Source organism: Hypomesus nipponensis, chromosome 23, assembly GCF_054491055.1.
Source record: "Hypomesus nipponensis isolate SF chromosome 23, ASM5449105v1, whole genome shotgun sequence".
Lineage (NCBI taxonomy): Eukaryota > Metazoa > Chordata > Actinopteri > Osmeriformes > Osmeridae > Hypomesus > Hypomesus nipponensis.
The window spans coordinates 1,041,083-1,062,892 of record NC_140383.1 but is presented as its reverse complement, the minus strand read 5'-3'; the positions used below and the strand labels follow the sequence as shown (position 1 = coordinate 1,062,892).

At 45.3% G+C, this 21,810-nt stretch overlaps 1 protein-coding gene across 1 annotated transcript; it reads left to right on the top strand.

The window, feature by feature from the left end:
• Positions 1 to 4,419: 4,419 nt before the first annotated feature.
• LOC146233279 (insulin-like growth factor-binding protein 5) lies at positions 4,420 to 18,794 on the top strand. Its single transcript, XM_084688577.1, has 4 exons — positions 4,420 to 5,096; positions 13,780 to 13,997; positions 14,201 to 14,320; positions 14,681 to 18,794. The coding sequence occupies exons 1-4, from the start codon at positions 4,763 to 4,765 to the stop codon at positions 14,816 to 14,818; spliced, it is 810 nt and encodes a 269-aa protein (XP_084544703.1). The 5' UTR covers positions 4,420 to 4,762; the 3' UTR covers positions 14,819 to 18,794.
• Positions 18,795 to 21,810: the final 3,016 nt, after the last annotated feature.

The window sequence follows — 21,810 nt, the reverse complement described above, 5'->3', positions numbered from 1 at the left end:
TGAAGGTCTGTAGTCCAAAAATGTAGACTATTTCAACAAAAAGCCCATGCTTCACCACCTTAAAAAGAACAGGTTACCATAACTACGGTACCAAGTAAGAAGACATTGTCTTGATTATCTACTTCAAACTAAACCAGAGCCAACTGTAGTACTTAATCCACGTTATCCGGTTCAGAGTTAAGGCTGCTCTAGATTTGAGGATATTCAGAGTTAAGGCTGCTCCAGATCTGAGGATATTCAGAGTTAAGGCTGCTCCAGATCTGAGGATATTCAGAGTTAAGGCTGCTCTAGATTTGAGGATATTCAGAGTTAAGGCTGCTCCAGATCTGAGGATGTTCAGAGTTAAGGCTGCTCTAGATCTGAGGATATTCAGAGTTAAGGCTGCTCCAGATCTGAGGATATTCAGAGTTAAGGCTGCTCTAGATCTGAGGATATTCAGAGTTAAGGCTGCTCCAGATCTGAGGATATTCAGAGTTAAGGCTGCTCCAGATCTGAGGATATTCAGAGTTAAGGCTGCTCCAGATCTGAGGATGTTCAGAGTTAAGGCTGCTCCAGATCTGAGGATGTTCAGAGTTAAGGCTGCTCCAGATCTGAGGATGTTCAGAGTTAAGGCTGCTCCAGGGGGGCCTTGTGAGATGCTTGATGTTAAGGTAGCATCTGAAGACAGCTGTCTGACACAAGCGGCCAGCAGCTTCTAGAATGCACATTTACAGTACAGGATGGCACAACAGGGTATCGTTTAATGCTCAATTAAGCAGCAGTGAATGTCAAGGATTTTTTCCAATAGGAGCATAATCATGTTTAAACCATAGTTTGGAGGCGGAATATTCCTCCTTGGAACAATATTTCCCTCTTAATATTCTAATCATTGGGGCAAGGTTATGCAAACAGGGTCAAATGTAATGGCATCACTGATGTATCCAACAGTCCAGCGTGGGTCAGGAGACTCATACTCCTGGTACTCTGTGTGCACATGTAACAAACTTCAGTGCTAATGAGCAAAACAGAAAACTGACAAAATAGAAATCACAAGCACCTGTGATACGAAGGGGATCCAAAGATTTGGAATTGAACCTTGAATAACAGCACCTCAGGTTTATCTTCTGGGAGGGAAGGCTGAGGAAACATCTGGGAGGAGGACCCAGTATATCACCTTCAACCAAGCCAAGCGTGAGATTTCTCAAGCTATGACTTTGGCGAGAAACCCGGCTACAAAGTCAAACCATTGCAACTTCCAACACATGCACATACACACACACACATGCTTAAACATAAACCAGGGAGGAAAAAACTAGTCTCTGGACAATATAAAGCTTTGACATCTATACATGATCCTAGTCATAGACAAACATCTCATGTATCCTATGATTGTATGTTTGTGTTTGTGATTGTGTGAGTGGTTGAATGTGTATACATACTTTGCATGTGTATAATCTTTGTATGAAAGTCTGCAAATACGTTTGACCTGAAGTAGGACAGAGAGCCATGGAGGGCTCAACTCCAGAACATCCATCAAACACACACACACACACAAAGGCACACACACACACAAAAGCACACACACACACAAAGGCACACGCACTTACACGCATATGCACTCAATCAACTCATTCAAAGCAAGACTATGAGATATGCTCCTCAAATTTGCCTTACTCATCATTTGCTAAACATTACTGTGACGGCCTAAACCAATATTAACAAATAAATGAAATCTTCAATAAATTGATAACAGACATCTATGATGCAACAACTTAAGTACAGTTTAAATAAATCTGCTCCAATCTCACGCTGCCCAATAATAATCGGATTTCCCAGACAAACTGTTAAGGGGAATTCTGCACCGTTCATCCATTGTTTTGAGTGGATAGCAGTCATCTATTTACATGGGGGCCTGAACATACAAAGAGATGAAAGGAAAGTGTGTTCCAACAGACCAAATACCTATGAGAGAGTAGATAAAAAGAAAGACAGAGAGATCAGAAAGAAACTGAAACAGAGAATATTACAACTGAAAGGGAGAATTCATCCATGAATCATCTCCATTCCAGTCCCTGTAGGTGGTCATAGAAATGACAACATTGCAAAGGCCTGGAACTATATTGTAGTTGCCACAAACCCAGCCTTGAATAATGTGTGACAGATTATCTCCTCATTAGCGATAAGTTTCATTTCCAGCTAGTTTCCAGTAACTCTGCTGCTAGCCTTCTGGAAAGTCACTGTTGTTTTATGATGTCAGAAAAAAAGTCCAATCAAAGCAATCCCACACCTCCACTGTGGGAAGACGCCAAGTTCAGACAACTGCAAAGCATTGTGGGTTATAGTCAAAACAGGGGAGGAAGACTTGCGAGAGGAGCAGTTGGAGGATTATGGGAAACTTGGGCCTGGACTGAATACCCAATAAATGTCTTCTTCTGTCGTCCCTTTCTTGAGGTGATCTATTGGCTGACATGGCTGCTTCATGACATGGCTGCTTCATGACATGGCTGCTTCATGACATGGCTGCTTCATGACATGGCTGCTTCATGACATGGCTGCTTCATGACATGGCTGCTTCATGACATGGCTGCTTCATGACTTCCCCTACACAGCTGTGCAAGGACATATCCAGCCCCAGCACAGTGGTATCTGGGACTGGGTACATGATCATAACCCATGACACTAAAATACTGCCAATACCCAGTGATTTAAAACTAGCTGTGGCCATGAACATTTTAAATATTGCCAATATCTTAAGAAGAAAGGATAACATGTGCATACACTAAAACAACATGGTTTGTCTGAGTTAAAAAGAAAAGGCTCATGATATTTTTCACATTGATATTGTTTGGTTTACACTACATCACTAACACTACATCATTAACACTACATCACTAACACTACATCACTACTTCACTATCACTGCATCACTACATCACTAACACTACATCACTAACACAACATTACTGCATCACTACATCACTACCACCACTATCACCACATCACTAACACTCCATCACTGCATCACTATTACTACATCACTATCTGTATAATGCAAGTTGTACTGTCAGTACTCTTGCCTGTATAATGCAAGTCGTACTGTCAGTAATCTTGCCTGTATAATGCAAGTCGTACTGTCAGTAATATTGCCTGTAGCAAAGTCAAAATACATTATTTGATTATAATTGCTATTTGCCTTCCTATTGTGGCACTGTAATACGTTTTTATCCAACTCCAATGTGGTGATTTTGTCATTGGTAACAGCTCCTTCTAGTGGTCAACTCACAAACTGACACAGAGAAAACCACGAGAGATCTCCACTGGTTTCAGAATAACCAGGGAACGGTGTACGGATGTTCACATATGTAAAAAAACTTTCAACAAATGTTAAAGTCAATATGAGTATGAAGCCTGGTTGTAAGATTAAACTTCTGATGTTTTTTTTTTTTTTTTATTAAAATAGCACATTGCTCCTAGCTGATGTTGTTGGTCTGTGAGGTAAAGTGTTGTTAAAATGCTGATCCTTAAATACTGTCTCCATATTACATTATTCTTTATCATATATATATATATATATATATATATATATATATATATATATATATATATATATATATATATATATATATATATATATATATATATATATATATATATATATATATATATAAAAGCTTTAGCTTAAACAGGTCGGATCTCTTTCTCTCCTTATCTTTCTCTTTCTCATCTGTTAAATACATACTAGGTATTTGAATCTAGCTTGTCTACCTTTCTGTTCGAGTCCAGTGCAGTGAATGTATGTGCAGGATAGATACTGCTTAGAGACAAAACAAAATCCTGACATTTAGTAACTTTTACTTTGAGCCTAAGTCCAAGCTGAAGTCCAAGTCCTAAATGCCTGGTGTTTTAAACACTCTACTTAATGCACATTTCTTTTTGCATATATTTTGTGTGTTTAAGGAATAAAAAAATGAAAAAACTTCAGGATATGAGGCATGTATAAATCCAGTGATATGGTTCGTGCTGCTCTTGAGTGATTTGCAGCTTGACACACATGGCCCGACGCCGACGGCGTTTTACATGTTTCACGCTTTACCCCTGAAACCTTTCCAATGATTCCATACTGTCCTTTCGCTTTGTGTGTACGGCGATAGGTTTAAATCAAGCTAGTGCTCGTTCAAAAATAACGAATTCAGTATTTAATCGCGCTTTTCTTGGAATCCTTTTATCGAAATGTTTTTGGATGAGGTTGCGTTGGTTTCTTGTGTTTCTCCTCGCACTTGGCATCACTTTAACCTTCAGCGTGAAAGACTGATCCTACTGCTGGAAAAAAAAGGTTGGCTTCTTGCCAAGTCCTGGAACAAGTGCGCCTCCCTTCTCTTCTGCTTGGAGTATTCATAGTTAGGGGTTTGGGTTTGGTCGTTTTTAAAAAGGCAAGCCTGGTCTGAACCGGACCAGTCTGCACGGAAACCTTCTCCAGGAGAGAAAGTATCGGAATCGGTCTCTAAAGGGAAAAAATTCAGATTTTGTGCAAAGACTCAGAGAGGACACAACTCAGGAGACATTTCAATACACCACAACCTGGTCACATTGTTTATGTTTTGACCAATTTAGTGAAATTGCAAAAGGACAGAACATTAAGCTGTAGCATTTGAATATCAGAATTTTATTTCAGCTCACTTTGGATGCAGACTCTCGTTTTAGCTGTAAAATCGGATTATCCCGCACTGGGCATTGTATCTCAGTACACTTTTTTATTTGGGGGTCCATCATTGGCGAAGCAAATATGTTTCTCAGTTTTTGTCTTCTGGTGACCTTTTTCTTGGGGCTGTCTGGGTGCTTGGGCTCTTACGTACCCTGCGAGCCGTGCGACCCAAAGGCTCTCTCGATGTGTCCCCCGGTTCCCGTTGGCTGTCAGCTCGTGAAGGAACCGGGCTGCGGTTGCTGCCTAACCTGCGCCCTGTCAGAGGGTCAAGCTTGCGGCGTGTACACCGGGACATGCACCCATGGCTTGCGCTGCTTGCCACGGAATGGGGAGGAGAAGCCCCTTCACGCCCTCCTACACGGTAGAGGAGTGTGCACGAACGAGAAAGGATACAAACCGGCCCATCCGCCCATAGGTAACGCACATCTGATGCATACGATATTACAATACCTCATAAAACAACGCATTGCACGTTTTTATAATCTGAATAAACGTTTTAACGATGCATACATTACAGGTCTCAAATTGACATGTTTTATGTTGAATGCATGTTTACGTGGGACTGTTAAATTGTGAGCTAATCTGTTCTTGTTTAGGGTTACTTTACATGTCATACCGTTATGAAATCATACCACTCTGCACTTTTTACGGGCTGTAAAGAGTTCCGTCGCCCACCTAAATATTTTGCAAAGTAATGTACAGTAGCCGATACTTTTGATAAATTACCCTCAGTGACTCAGAAGAACATGCAAATATCAAAGCTGTTGTCGCGTGCCTTACAGTGATATCTAAACGGAGTAATTATGTGTGTGTTGCATGGTTCTCCACGCTGCAGTGTCATGCGTAAAAGACAGATTGAGGCTCAACCTTGCTAGTTCATTTTTACGCACGCCAGCTAGTGCCACTCAGCTCTCCAAGATATGGATGCAGCGTTCTCATGCAGTTACTCTATATCTGCACCAACTGACTGCGTGTGCATGCTACGTCCTGCACCGCAGACACACACGTGCCTGTCTGGAACGAACAACCTTCGCTCCCTTTCTTTGTCACGTGAGAGCCTAATGTGTATAGTATACGTCATCTTTGCCGTTCTTTTCTCTGCTGTAACCTAGTTAAATCTCTTCTCACATTGAGGCAACCACTTGTACTTTCTTACTGCAACCACAGTTCCCGTAAAAAGGATCAATATTTTTTTTCCATTGAGTATCCGGCCTATCCTTTTGAACACAATAAGGAGGCCAATATTCCCGAGGCTACAGATCTTGTCAAAGCTGATTTAAGTGCAGCCCCTGTGGGTGGTGTTGAAAGTCGGATTACCCCTCAAAGATTAAATCCGTTGGCAGGAGGTGTGAGAGAGCGCTAGCGCGCGCGTGTGCGCGGAGATGCACCGCCGAAACCCAGAGAGGCGTGAGTGATTAGATGTGAAAAGTCCGAAGTACAAAATACATAGAACATCTATTGAAATACAAAATGATGCTTTGAGACTATGCACCTGTTCACGTTACTTATCTTGGAATTCTACAATCCAAGCTTTTGGACTATTTGAGTTGACATGTAAATGCTTTTTGCAGTTTTCATGAACAACATCAGTCAACATAGAATGGTATTTCAAATCTCCCAAAATATATTAATCCATAGTGGCTGCATTCTTTAAACACTAAAGCCATAAACCAAATAGCTTTTGACTGGCTATAAGTGTAACTTTGGACTGAGGAATTGAATTCCAACACACTGAAGGCTGTAAGTTCCGTGTGTGTCTGTGTGTCTGTGCCTGTTGGCTATGCTCATGTGAGAATGTGTTGAACAACTGATGTGTGCCAAGTATTTGACTGTACCTAATGCCTGATGGTGTTGCTTACCTTGTGTGTGTGTGGCTGCCTAGTGTACAGCATGTGTGTGCTTCTGCTTTGCCTGTGTGCTTGTGTGCTTCTGTTATGCCCGTGTCCTAGGGTTTTTCTGTGCGTGTATCTTAGTCTGTGTGCGTGTGTGTGTAAACGTTGCCTCCTCTCCTGGCAGTGGTGGGTAACTGCAGTCTGTCCCAGCCTGGCAGTGTGCTGGACTCTCTGGCAGTGTGCTGGACGCCCTGGCAGTGTGCTGGACGCCCTGGCAGTGTGCTGGACTCTCTGGCAGTGTGCTGGACTCTCTGGCAGTGTGCTGGACGCCCTGGCAGTGTGCTGGACGCCCTGGCAGTGTGCTGGACGCCCTGGCAGTGTGCTGGACGCTCTGGCATTGTGCTGGACGCCCTGGCAGTGTGCTGGACGCCCTGGCAGTGTGCTGGACGCCCTGGCAGTGTGCTGGACGCCCTGGCATTGTGCTGGACGCTCTGGCAGTGAGCTGGACGCTCTGGCAGTGTGCTGGACGCTCTGGCAGTGTGCTGGACGCTCTGGCAGTGAGCTGGACGCTCTGGCAGTGAGCTGGACGCCCTGGCAGTGTGCTGGACGCCCTGGCAGTGTGCTGGACGGCTGCAGTGATTCAGCAGAATGTCCAAGCTCTCTGCTCTGAAGGGACCTGCCCAGGGCTCCTCTGATAGGAGTTAGTTACCAGCCTCTGGTTTCCCACAGTGTGGGGTTACAGTGTCGTGGGGTTACAGTGTCACACCACTGGAGCAAGACAAACACCAACAGAGAGAAGAGGGAGTGAGTGACGGCAGCTTGGAGGAGGAGAAGTGAGCCGGCTCTCCTGCCTTCTCACTGTTTCTCCTGCCTTAACCAATAAAAGGATATCATTCCAAATGAGAATATTTCTGGATAGACGGGGTATTGCACATGTTGTATTAAGTTTTGGAAAAGCATAGTACCCACATACGTTTGCAACAGAGTCTTAATAATCACCTTGTAGTTGGTTTCACATGCAGTAGATTTGACTCTTTGCTCTCAGGCCTTAACTGTCACTGGTGTTTTGCTGACTTCTTGCTGTTCAGCATGCTTGCTGTCATGGTGTTTTGCTCCAATTATAAGGCATAAAAGGCTGGTATGCTGTTTGGCACTCAGTTGCTGTGTTGGCTCTTGGAGATCCTGACCCTCGCTTGTGGGCCAGCAGATATGACTTCATGGCAGCAGGTCCCACATCTCTAGGAGCTAGTGAAAGAGCCTTATGTTTGAACAGATTGGCCTTTGCCAAGAAACAAAAAGATGATTAAAGAGACCCTCCAAATCAGGAAAGCACATGAGTAAGCACACAGTTCCTCATCAACAGTGTCAGGAAAGTTCCTTCTTTGGCCAAAACAACAAAACAAGTGGTTTATTTGTGCTCTAAGAAAACAGCTGCCAAATTCTTCTTGTTTCGGAGAATGACACGCCAAAATGAATGAATGTTGTGGCCACGTGTCAATCTCCCGCTAATACTGCATGAGGCCATTTGGCTGACTAATGTACTTCTGCAGGACCAGACCAACTGGTATAGACATGACAAGCACACAATGCCACCTTTGACCCTTGGCATAGAAGTGTTCAGAGTTCTTGGCTAGCTTTTGGCATTGCACGTGTGCAGTATGGTTTTACATTGCATTGTTAACCCTTATCACCCTTTTCGTGCATCAGATCCACTTAAGGGTTTGGAATGCTTTTGTTCTCTTCACATGTGCTCCACTAGAATTCCGTGGACAAGCGCAATCTTGTGTTAAGCTGTTATGGGGACATTCATTTTCAAATGTCCAAATCTCAGAGTGTCAGCGTGAGATAGCTCCTGTGGCCAGGCCCCTGGAACCCCACCCTAGTGTGGTTCAAAGCGGAGAACTCCTTCAGCACGCTTGACTGATTTCTTTCTATGACGTTTTACAGCATTCGGTGTAGCGTGTGTTTGTCGCTGACACCTGGGGGGTTGCGCAGCAGCTGTGGGGAGTGTCCTCTGACAGGAACACGCGACTCGAACACAGTGACATCCACATGCTGGCTTTTAAACGACAACATGTGTGATCAGACCCAGGCCAGCACAGGTTCTGTTAACCGCCCTGTCACCATCGCTTAGCCAGCCAGGGCTATGGACGGGATTACGCCCCTGAAACTGGATCAGCAGTGTCCTGCAGATAATGAATCATGCATCGGTTGAATCTGTAAATACATTGATCCCTATGCTTGTCCCAATACCACAGCAAAGTGTTAACACATCTCCGTAGCCCTGCATTAGGATTGGTTAAAGTATATTATTTTTTATGTTTTTGTGGATGAATGGGTGTACAAAACTACCGTGACTCATTTCCATGGAATTAAAAGGCTTTAAACATTTTTTTAATAAAAAAATGTGAAAGCTTAAGCCCCTGTCTGAGCGTAGGTTAGTGTACTGAGGATGGCTGACGTGAGGCCTAAACAGCTGCTTCTACCACAGGGGGGCTGGAACATCAGTGACGTTGTGTTGTGGTGATGAAGACCCAGAAGAAGACAGCGTGCAACCCTGTGGCAAGACTGTATTCACCAGGGGGGGTTCTGAGGCGCCGGGGGGGGGGGGGGGGGCTAAGACCAGAAGCAGGCTTGTCCAGTCAAACACTGCCCGAGTCCCACCATGCTACTGTGTTCTCTGTATGGCACTTCCAACTGCTGTTCATCATGTCTTCAGCTTCAACAGATGCTTGGGTCTGTTTGGTATCAGACTCTTCAGAAGGTACACTGAGTCCCTTACCTATGCCCCCCTTGGGAAGCACCAACATCCTTAAAGAACAACTGCTCTTAAATGTTAAAGTTGTTTTAATTGTTCACACAGCTATTTATAGCAGTCCCTCTGCAAGGCAGGAAACGTAAGGATTGCGCCTGTGTGCCATTGTGAGCTTAGAAGTTATATCCTGTAAATATAGTGACTTGATTTGCACTCAAAATGCCAATGATAAAGACAAGACACAACTTTCTGAACTAACATGCAACTCACCACACCAAACCCACTCGTAAGATGGACGAGGTCGCTCCAATCACAGTATCAGCCTTCAGCCCCTTGGGCCAAGCTCAACTCGCCTTGCAACTGAAGTGAGAAGCAGTCGTGCTTTTTGCATCTTGAGGTATTTCGCCACCTTCTCAGGCCAAGTGTTGAAAGTGAGAGAACCTCCGTTTGATGACCTCGGTTTTGGTCCTGGGTGAGAGTTCTGCAGTCCTGCCTGACACATGATCCCATGTGGGATTCCAGGCCATGCTCTCAGTATACTGCCCACAGTGGAGGTGACGGGGTCACTGCTCTCTCCTAGCCTGGGTTTCTTTCCTCGCTGCAGTGTTATTAGGACATGGACTCCATCCAGGCTTCAAATATCCAGCAGCCAGATCTGTCTGGGACCTGGAGCATTGTTGCTCAAATGATTGAAGGCTTCCTGTTCATGTATGTCTACATTCTCCTCATACACCCTGCTCAGCCTCACTGCCTCTGCTCAGCCTCACTGCCTCTGCTCAGCCTCACTGCCTCTGCTTAGCCTCACTGCCTCTGCTCAGCCTCACTGCCTCTGCTCAGCCTCACTGCCTCTGCTCAGCCTCACTGCCTCTGCTCAGCCTCACTGCCTCTGCTCAGCCTCACTGCCTCTGCTCAGCCTCACTGCCTCTGCTCAGCCTTACCGCCTCTGCTCAGCCTCACTGCTCCTTCTCAGCCTTACTGCCTCTGCTCAGTCTCACTGCCTCTACTCAGCCTCACTGCCTCTGCTCAGCCTCACTGCCTCTGCTCAGCCTCACTGCCTCTGCTCAGCCTCACTGCCTCTGCTCAGCCTTACCGCCTCTGCTCAGCCTCACTGCTCCTTCTCAGCCTTACTGCCTCTGCTCAGTCTCACTGCCTCTGCTCAGCCTCACTGCCTCTGCTCAGCCTCACTGCCTCTGCTCAGCCTTACCGCCTCTGCTCAGCCTCACTGCTCCTTCTCAGCCTTACTGCCTCTGCTCAGTCTCACTGCTCCTTCTCAGCCTTACTGCCTCTGCTCAGTCTCACTGCCTCTACTCAGCCTCACTGCCTCTGCTCAGCCTCACTGCCTCTGCTCAGCCTCACTGCCTCTGCTCAGCCTCACTGCCTCTGCTCAGCCTTACCGCCTCTGCTCAGCCTCACTGCTCCTTCTCAGCCTTACTGCCTCTGCTCAGTCTCACTGCCTCTGCTCAGCCTCACTGCCTAGGCTCAGCCTCACTGCCTCTGCTCAGCCTCACTGCTCCTACTCAGCCTTACTGCCTCTGCTCAGCCTCACTGCTCCTACTCAGCCTTACTGCCTCTTCTCAGCCTCACTGCTCCTACTCAACCTTACTGCCTCTGCTCAGTCTCACTGCCTCTGCTCAGTCTCATTGCCTCTGCTCAGTCTCACTGCCTCTGCTCAGTCTCACTGCCCCTACTCAGCCTTGCTGCCTCTTCTCAGCCTCACTGCCTCTGTTCAGCCTCACTGCCTCTGTTCAGCCTCACTGCCTCTGCTCTCAACACCCCCTGTCTGGAAAATGTCATTTCAGATGGGCACGACATCCTTTTTTTTTCGTCAATGACAATTTCCCCAAGCCATTGTTCTGTGGCTTTTTCCATATGAAACGGCGTCCCTACACTCATGAAGATGAATAAGAGAGAAGGATTAATAGAAGGATGGCTCATCCCTTCTGCTCTAACTCCTGCATTGCAAGAAACAGGGTGTATTCATGAAGAGTAATTGCCTTCTCTCCCATGTTCATTATTTAACAGGGCTGTATCGGGTGCACCTCCTTCTTTCCCCTTGTCTTAATGAAAACTTTAGCCAGAGCAGGCGGAGAGATAGCGATACCTCGTCGGGCTCAGCTGAATGGAGTATCTGCACGTGACGGCGCCATCCTGGCTCCGGTCCAGAGGCTTGGCAGCGTCTCAGTAGTTAAACACAGACCCACTAAGCTGCTTTACAAGGCCAGGACCCTGAGCACGGAAACACTGAGATTCTGTGGCTGGAGAGAAGAGCCCACTTCAGAAACGACAATTTTGGTGATTTAGTGAGAGGAATGGAGGGTGTGAGGCTGTGTCTGCACTGACACTGCTTCTGGACAAAGCTGCCTCTCATCGCTGAACTGGAGACACAGTTCATTGTTTGGATGCATACTGTAGCAAGACTAGATGGAATATCCTTTTGGGCTGCCCAGCACAGCCAAACATGATCACTCATAACACCCTATTGTTGTGCAGCTCTATTGTGCAGCTCTCTACACTGGGTCTATAAAGAGTGCATTGGAATCACTCTTTTGTAAGTGTTTCTGAAACCGGGCAAAGCTGTTGAGAAATATGACTAAATATGTTTACATTTCATCTATTGTTTTCCATGCCATAGCTGGGTATGTGTTTGTATGTGTTTACGTTAGCGTGTTACCAAGTTGTACCGCATTTCAATCAAGAGCAGAGACTTTAGCTTCTTCAAAACAAGCTGCTCCAACTCTTCAAATAAGAGGGTTTCTTCAACGGCTAGGCATCAGACGCAAAGGAAAGCTCATAGGACATATTTATTTTTAGTGGTTTATAGCCCTGTAGTCTGCACAAGGAGACACGAGGACATATCCAAACACTAACTGGAGCCTGCCAAGTCATGAGTTGTGAGATTAATTTCAAAGAGGCAGGACTGCAGTTCAGAAGCCAGGGACCCAATTCCGGTAATCTAGTCCCTTCACCCCCTTTGCCCTCCCCCCTTACACTCCCCTGCTGTGTCAGACGTCGCTCCTGGGAATCCACTGCCCGGTTACACCGTCTGCCTATCGTTTTCCAGACAGGCAATGACAGCCAAGTCATGAACGTACACTGAAGGAAAGTAATGGTCTTTGAAATCATTTGAACGCCTCCTCTCAGCCTTTCAGTGTTTACAAGGTCTCTGTCTCCTCTCTCCCAGCCCCAGCAGTCCTGGCTTGGCACCCGCCCGTGTCGCAGGTTCCACCCACCTTGGCCGTCCGCCCCTGAACAATGTAGCGGGTTTTCCTCGCTGGTTAAATATAAGCACGGCCATCCACTGTGATCACAGCCCCAGGCCAGCTGGGGAACTGCCCAGAGTCCCACAGAACCTTTGTGGGACAGCTAAGCTCGGGGTGGGCATTGTCCCTGTGGCCTGAAAGGACCTGGAGATAGGGTGGCTGGCTTAAGGGGGCTGAGCCGGGGGGAGGGACAGGAAGGATTGGTTGGGGATAAGGGATCAGGACCCCAAATCTCCCCAAGTCTGACTGTGGAACTGCTGGATCGCAGTGCCCTCTTGGGGAGGCTGGCTGAAAAGCCTGTCATTAAAAGCAGGCTCTGGGAGATATAAGTGTTGATGGTTTTGTCATTGGTTGTAGTTTATAGTAGTTCCTTGTGTCATAAATGTTGTTAAAGATTAAACTTACTGAGCTGAATTGAAAGAAAATGAAGTACATTTTAAAAGGAACATGTATTTTAAGGATGTGTTTGTACCCATAAGGATTGATTGTGACCATGGATCTTCAGTTTGCGCAGTGCAAGAGGCTCGGCATGGTCTAGATCCCTCCAGGACGCTCTGTTATGATAGAACAAGGGAACAGCCCAGCACTCACACAAATGACTTCAATGTAATCTGCTATTTTACCTGGCGCTTTGTCTGGACAAATTCATCTTTGGGTCTAAGTGTACTCTGAATTATTTTTGCCTGTAGTGTCACACTGAAGCAAAGCCGGTTGAAGCTATATGTCCCATTTCAACTTCTGTGCATGTTAAGAAGTAATTTGCTGTTCGTAGTCGCTCTCAGAGAATAGGACTGTTGCATGTGGGATGTAATGCATGTGGGTTGCCACAGCTGCCATTAGCTGAGCGGACCACGGTTTGTTTGGGTTGGGGGTTATGAGGTGAGCAGAGAGTTCATCAGCTGCTGATCCTTGATCCTCCACTCCATAAACACATGGCAACACAAGATTTGGTGGTTAAAAACCCTGGGAAATGCATCTGGCTGTATATTTCCTTTAGGCACTGGAATAACAAGCCACTGAATACTTGGGATTGTTCACTAAAGTAAATGATTACAAAAGCACAAGCATCTATTTTTAGATCTGCTTTGACTGTAAGCGCAAAACATGCCTCCTGCATCTTTACCACGAGTCCACCCCGGCGTCCTTCCAGGAGATGGGGCCACTCCTGGGGCACACATCAGGACCACAACAGGAAGTGTCATTGGGACGGGATCACGCCTGTTGACCTTGTGATCTTTTCACCTTCTCCAGATCGCGAGTCCCAGGAACATGAGGACGCCATGACCCCAGAGACCACAGATGACCAGCTGCCGCTGGCTAAAGTGCCACTCCACCCCAAAGACCTCATCAACAGTAAAAAGATCCTGGCTGTGCGTAAAGAGCGCAAGAGGACCCAGGCCAAGCTGCGGTCCATGGGAGGGCAGATGGACTACTCCCCGCTGCCCATTGACAAGCACGAGCCAGAGTTTGTAAGTGGGAGCGATCTAACACAATAAGCCGACACGCTAACAGACCACAACATGAGCTTCCAGTTCCAGGATTTAGAACCGCATGACTTATTTTCCAGTTTTCCAAGCTAATATTGACAGGGTTAAGATGTTGTTAAACCAGTTGTCATATGGAAAGGACACTGAGGGTTAGGGTTGTTCCCATTCTTCCTGTTCCTCCACAGGGTCCCTGCAGGAGGAAGCTGGACGGGATCATCCAGGGGATGAAGGACACCTCTCGTGTCATGGCTCTGTCTCTCTACCTCCCAAACTGTGACAGGAAGGGCTTCTTCAAGCGCAAACAGGTAAGCTCTTCATGACTTGTTATGTGTTGTTAAATTGGACCTGAAGATCAACATTCTTGGGATTCTTTGGTTAAATTAAGAAATGTATCTTTACTATTAGATTACTGAAAGCAAACACTAATCTATGGGACATCAGGATCCTGTATCTGCATTCTCCTAGCGTCCAGAGAGCCTCATATTAACCTCTGTTCTCTCTCTCCTCTTCCTCTCTCCCCCTCCTTCTCTTTCCTCCTCCTTCTCACTCTTTCCCCAACCTTTCTCTCTCCTTCTCTCTGTCTCCCCCTACTTCTCTCTCTCCCCCCTCCGCTCTCCTTCCTCTCCCTCCATCCTCCTCTCGTCGTCTTCTCTCCTCCTCCACAGTGCAAGCCCTCTCGTGGCAGGAAGCGTGGGATCTGCTGGTGCGTGGACAAGTATGGCGTCCAGCTTCCTGGCACCGACTACAGCGGAGGAGACATCCAGTGCAAAGACCTGGAGAGCGGCAACAACAACAACGAGTGAAGACGATACTCCGCCCCCCTGTCCTGACCCCCTGACCCAGGGCCCTCCTCCACTCCTCCCTCCTATCCGACACACCCTCCAGTCACTTTGAGAATTTTGCTTTTTCAAAATGAAAAAAGAGAAAAACAACACCCCCTCCCCCCCCCCCAAAAAAAAAACCACACACACACAAAAAACTAAAGGAAAGAACAAGCTGAGAAGAGACAGCTGACATCTTGTCGTTGTTGACCAAGCACTCGTTTCCAAGGACAGAAACTCTGATGGTTCCACCCTCCGTCTGTCCTTCAGTCCCCTGATAAGAGCTGGGTCCCTGCTAGCAATTCGTCAAAGTATATACACATATAGATATATTTTTGTAGAAGCTGGAGTTTAAGCACCAAACTTTGTACTATGTAAAGCTAACATAAAACCATGGACGGGAAGTTCAGAAGGCACACTGACTACAAGACTTTAACTATTTAGGTGTTTCCCATCTATTGCCATTGACGTATAAGAGGAGATAGCTCTTACTTATACTAGAGGCAGAATTGTTTGTTTTTTGTTTGTTTATTTTCCACACACAAAACAACACAACATAAGACAGGGATGTTTTGATCCAGTTGACTCTGGGTGTTTGGTTCTGTCAGAGCACTTAATTTTAATTAATAGGGGAAATTGCTTGGATGTGTGTAACTTCACTGTGTGTGTATGTATGAACATGCATTCTTGTGTGTGTGTGTGTGTGTGTGTGTGAACGAGGGTGTGAATGAATGACAGAGTGAGCCTTTAACAAAAGAATGTTATTTTTTCTCTTTTCATTTTGTCACAACCATTATGGCTAGTGCTTGAAGTCGTTTCTGAAAGGGATGGAATCTCTACGTAGGCTAACAGGATGTCTCTAGGATGGGAGATTGTTTCAAAAAACTGAAAAAAGAAAAAGAAGCAGATCATTATAGACAAATAAGTGGCTCTTTGACTCTGTAGCTAGCCTGACATGCCAACTGTGCCTATTTTAACAGACAACGCCATACAAGGCAACCTGGACCTCAGCAGAGAGCACTGCCCCTACTGGTCGTGAAAAGAACTGCCACAAAATGTGGGTTCTTAGATCTGTACCCTCTGAGTGACTCTGTCAGAGTTGCTTAGAAGAGAAATAGATCAAAGAGGATCCTGAATCGACCTTCCAAGCTCAAACTGCTTAATAACTCCAGTAATACTTAGTATTGCTTGATAGTGGACAAAACCATGCTTGGAAGGAGCTTGTTGAAGAGCTGTTTCTCTCAGTATACCTAGTGTTGTCTCCTATGGCTTATTCTGTTCTGTTTTCTTTGCCTTCAGTGAAGTAACAACTGCCCACTTTGAGCCATGCTCCTTAACCCTAGGGTTACCCCAGCTCAAAGCAAACTTGGGGTTTTACTTTAAACTCTGATTGATTAACCAATATCACACACACACACACACACGTCTATGTACTGGTGCTTGGAGAAAGGTGCATATCATTTAGCCTGTAAAACTATTTGAATAGTTTCCATGTAGCCCTTTAGAGTCCGGCTCTTGTTATTTGAATACAGGACAGTCAAACAAGCTAACTCCCCCCTTCAGCTTGCACACTCTAATTGTTATCTTTTATAATTTTGACAACTAGTGTGTTTTGACAACTACAACCAAACATGACTTGGTTTGGAAAACAAACAGCCAGCAGTTTCCTTTCTATGAAGAGGCATGTTTCAAAACACAAGGGCACCTCAGACCTACAGGGTGGTTATTTTTTTATTAATTTTTTTTTTTGTGTGGTTTTTACATCTGTGTGTGAGACACAGTGCCTTCCTCCATGCAAACCCATCTGAACAGTGACGTGGAAGTGGGGTGGGCCCCCAGTGAGCGGAGGCAGGCTCCCTGAGTCAGGCTCCCTGAGTCAGGCTCCCTGAGGCAGGCTCCCTGAGGCAGGCTCCCTGAGGCAGGCTCCCTGAGGCAGGCTCCCTGAGGCAGGTTCCCTGAGGCAGGCTCCCTGAGTCAAGCTCCCTGAGTCAGGCTCCCTGAGGCAGGTTCCAGCCAGGTGCCGTCTCCCCTGAACGTCTGGAGGTCTAGTTTGGATGTAGACAAGCGTAGCTCTGTCTTTGAAACGGTCTTCCAGACACATTATGAATTCCGTTAGTATCCTTCCCTGCCTCCCAGGGTCATGAGGACAAGAGCGATCAGAGAGGTGTGAAGGTTTGTTAATCACCTCTCTCTTCTCTTTCTTTATCATTCAATAAGCTATGAGATATTGCTTTTACAAGTGACTGCCAATGTTTATAATTGCCAGAGAGTGTAAGCCAAGGATGATAGAATTCAGAGGCACATTATGATAGGGCTGTGTACACTCCTGTGTCTGTCTGTCCGTCTGTCACTCCTCTAAACAGCTGGATGAGTTGTTACCACGATCCACGCTCACTCTCAAAGCTCACAAGCAGGGAGGACTTCAGACCTTCAACCATGTCAGGGTTTCTACAGCAGTCTGTTGCCACAGGGCAGTGAGGTGTGTTGCCACAGGGCAATGAGGTGTGTTGCCACAGGGCAATGAGGTGTGTTGCCACAGAGCAGAGTGAGTTGGCAGTTATTACAAAGGAAATCATGTAGCAGAGAGTTTCTCACCAGTATGTTAAACTGTAACACTAACTAATAAGGTGGAAACATTCAGAAGCTCTTAACCTTTTCTAGAGAAAATTAGTTCAAATCATACGTTTACTAGTCCAAATATCCAAACTATCTTCGGACATAGGTGGACATGAAACCTTGACCAAACTTAGTATCAGGGACCTTAGCCAATTCAGCTTGCCTCCCCTCCCATCCCCATACCCCCCCTCCATCCCCACCCCACTTTGAAAGAAGCAGCTTGCACTTAAATGAGTTCTTACTGACACACAACAATGCCCTGTGATTGTGCCGCTCGGGTGAAAAACATAAAACATATAAAAAACATAAACAAAAATAAACATTTTTATTGTGTAATCAGGAGCAAGGCCTTAAGAAGGTGCTTCTGGCTAACTTTGACAGGGGCTGTAGAGCCCATGCCTGGGACCTCAGCAACAACCAAGCAGAAAAAATCAAAACAACAGCAAGACAAACAGTAAACGCTACAACAACGACTCACATTTGTTCTCACAGGTTCCTGCACAGAGAGGGAGAGACGGGAGAGTGCCATGGGCAGTGGTCACACTGAGGGCTTAGCCACACCCCCCAATCATGGGGTCACCTATCACCAATAGTAGCTACAGCGTAGACAGACAGTTGCTAGGAGACATGGGAATCTGAAGAATATGACGTCCTGTTCAGCAGCTATCTCAGTCAGAGGGGTTTTTTGGCTCTAAAATGCAGAAGATTGAATTAAAGTTTGAAAGTGTTGCTTAGATATCTGAACAAAAGAATGTCTAAGAAGAGGAACTGTCAGTTTTAGATCCTTTCCGCTTCGAACTCTGTGGGATGTTCAGTTGAATGACATTTGTTGGGATCTGGTATCAATCGATGCCTGGGTTTCCTGACTGTATTGCCTCACTGTATGACATGAGCTTGCCATGTTGGAAAGCTTGAAAATGAAACCTTTCTTTTCAAAGCTTGATTGACATATGTTTCTGCTAACAGGAACTTCTTCAGATTCCTGGTCTCTGTACTTGGTTAGAACTCATAATCACTATACTAAACTAGTTCAGTAACTACAGTTTTTTTTCTGAATGCATAACAATTTTCTGGATAAATCAAGACAAGACAGTTGGTTTGTCTTAGCCCCTGATGTTGACCAGCTTGAGACCTTTTCATGGCAGGAGGAGAGAATACACAATGGTCAGCATTTGGAACTCTTCATAAAATCAGTTTTTAAAAAAAAGATACAAATCTCAAATTATTAAGTGAATATCACTGTGTAATATTTATTCAACTTGTAATTTATGTACTCTTTTAACCTTTGTCTTTTTTTGTTATGACAAAGCATTTATTTAAATAAAGTTATGTATTCATTTAAGCTGGTGGACTTTTTTATTGGATGCTGCTGTGTCTTGTGCTAGGGCCGGGACATTGATGTGCCGAAAATACGAGAGTACTAAGGATTGTTTGTCCTTAGTCAAATGTGTTTTGTTTGCAAAGTCACTAACCAACAGCCACATGTTCATCAGACAGTCTCCATGTCTCTAACCATGGGCTGAAAACTTACCATGAATCTGATCCATGCTGTGATCATGCAGACATAGCAGATTGACTCAATATGAAGGATATCTGCAGCCTTAGAAGGAACTTCACTTTGCGATCTCTGGTCCATAACGTGATCAGAACAGGAGGACTTGTCTGTGATCAGAACAGGAGGACTTGTCTGTGATCAGAACAGGAGGACTTGTCTGTGATCAGAACAGGAGGACTTGTCTGTGATCAGAACAGGAGGACTTGTCTGTGATCAGAACAGGAGGACTTGTCTGTGATCAGAACAGGAGGACTTGTCTGTGATTCGTCTGGCACCTCTGATCCAGCCTGGAAACATACTGAGATACGGAGCCACAGATCTGAACAGCAAACAGGATATGACTTTATTGAAGTCCTGCCCGGAGGCAAGTCACCTGGTTTTCAACAGGAGTCAAAGAGATTGCACAGGAACAAGGAAGTCATTTAGAATCGGTTTGAACTTCAAGGGGGGATAAACTCTGGTGGGACCTATGGTGGGCCACCATCTTAGGGAACACTGGGCTTTATCATGACAAAGAGGCCAGTATGTGTCTGCAGGACACACACTAACATATATCCCCTCAAAGGTTTGCTATAGATGAACCAAAAGCTTTTGAAACACAGACACCTTCATACACACACAAACATAATCTAAAAGGGCATAATCTGTGGAAAAGGTAACGCTATCAGACTTTGAAAATGGGCACACATTATCTTAGGGGGAATCCAGGCGTGCGTTTCATCAGGAGTTGGAAGGGGGGCGTTGTGAAGGCGGCAGGATGGGAGCGAAGGCTGCAGCTCCCCCCAGAGACTACAGAGTCTGACCAGCTCCAGATGTGGATGATTGACGCCGCAATGTTGGTGGTGGTTGTGGTGAAGGGGGGCATCAAGGACATCGTAAGGAGGAAGGAATGGGGGGGGGGGGGGGGGGTTGAGGAGGGGGAACATGGGGAATTTGATTTCTGAGGTAGTGAACATGACAATTACCATTTCCTTCAAAGGAACTGACAACTGCACTTAGGACTTCAAAGCATTCATGCCCCTTTTATGACATGATTAGGCCCACAACTATGAATGACTGTATAATCTGAGCATGAGGCTCCCCACACCCAGGCTGTCCCAGCTAAGAGGCCGTGCTGAGCCCACAAGCCTGCATCAGACCACCTTCACCAACAGTATGATAGACAAAAACCAACCAAAAAAAAACACCAAACTATGTCAAATGAATCTACTGACCGTTTTGAGATGTTAAAGATCAAGCTAAAATCAATACTTTTTAGTTATAAACCATGCTCCATCACTGAAAGGAAAATCATATTCATTTTAAAAGATATTAGATTTAAAGGGGTCATTGACTGATTTTATAGGGTATTTCACACTGTTCCTTAAGGTCTCCGAACATTGGTTGGGCTGAAAATGGCCCGGGTGCTGTTCTATGCACCCTGGTGCATCCTGGGAAATAGCCCTAAAATGAAACGAGAGGTTTTCTCCCTTTTATGGTATGCTCATGAATATATAGATGAGCTGCGCGTCGGTAAGTCTACAAAAAGCGAAGCTGCGGAGAAACATGCATCGTGAATTGTAGATTTACATGAAAACCCAAGTTATTTTTTTGAATGAAACACAGTCAGGAAAATGAAATAAAGTTAGCCCTATTGCCAATAAACTAAATCATCACACATTCTACCTGTGCTAGATACAGGAGACGTCAGCATTGCTAATAACTGTAAGCAACAAAATCATACAGCTTGCGGTTGTGATGAGCATACAGTCGGAACAGCACCTATTTTAAGCAACAGCTTCTTAGTAAATCCTGCTTTAAATTGTCCAAGGCTTTCAAAACTGTCTTTGGTGAAATAGTTAGAAACTTTCTTCTTTGTAATTCCCGTGGAAGTACAGAGCAGTGTGCAGTGTCTGAGATCTACGTGAACCCTGAGATTTTTTGAAACTGACCGTTTAACTGCAGCAGTTTCAAATTGTGAGATTTGCATAGAAAAGAAGTGTCAATGGACTTTGAGGTTAACTGTATGTCAGTAGCAAACCGTGACTCTTAAACCTTGGCCCTCTGACCACAATTAAGCTACGCATCAGAAAATACTGTGCACACAGTATTAGGCCTATGTGAAATTGTGTTGCTCATTACGCATTATTAGAGCCAGCCCTTGCTGCACTATTTACGGTAATTGTGCATAGTGACGTTGCGTTGGTACATTTAGCCTACAGATTGACCGGTCATTCTGAACACTATAACATATAGGCTAGGCTAGGGCTACAAAACAGTGGCACGGCGGCCGAAAGGTTTTTAAATAAGATAGCCTACCTTTGATGAGCTTTGGTTTTCTGCACAAAATTAAGTTGGTGCAGGTCTTCCTTTGGCGATTAACTCCAAATTCTCATTAAAAGTTAACTATGACAACGGCGCATATAACAAATGTGAAACAATGTCCTCCTCACTAGGGGGAACGTTCCTCGCAGATTCCATTGTGAAGTGAACCAACAAGCTAACGTTAGGTCAGCTGGTTTATTAGCTTGTCATCGCATTCCCGCTGGTTCCCCACAGTGGGTGGAAGTTAGTAATAACAAAGCCCACACATTTAGAGGGAAGATATGATTAGCAGCCGAATCAAATATAAAAGCATCATAGAATGTAAAATATAGTAACAGCTAGCTGGCGTCAGTTACTTGTCAAATGAATAGATGATGTTTAACAGTAAAATCTCAATTTAGCTTGCACCTAACATATTTGAGTGTGCTAACATTAGCAGTGACGTCAGCTAGTTCGAGGTGTATGCATAGGCTAACCATTAAATTAGCAGCATATTTCC

Bases quoted from the DNA above. Each gene is read 5' to 3' on its own strand.
- LOC146233279 (XM_084688577.1), top strand. From the start codon at position 4,763: ATGTTTCTCAGTTTTTGTCTTCTGGTGACCTTTTTCTTGGGGCTGTCT. The intron at 13,998-14,200 runs GTAAGTGGGAGC...GTTCCTCCACAG, and splicing joins ACAAGCACGAGCCAGAGTTT to GGTCCCTGCAGGAGGAAGCT. The intron at 14,321-14,680 runs GTAAGCTCTTCA...CCTCCTCCACAG, and splicing joins GCTTCTTCAAGCGCAAACAG to TGCAAGCCCTCTCGTGGCAG.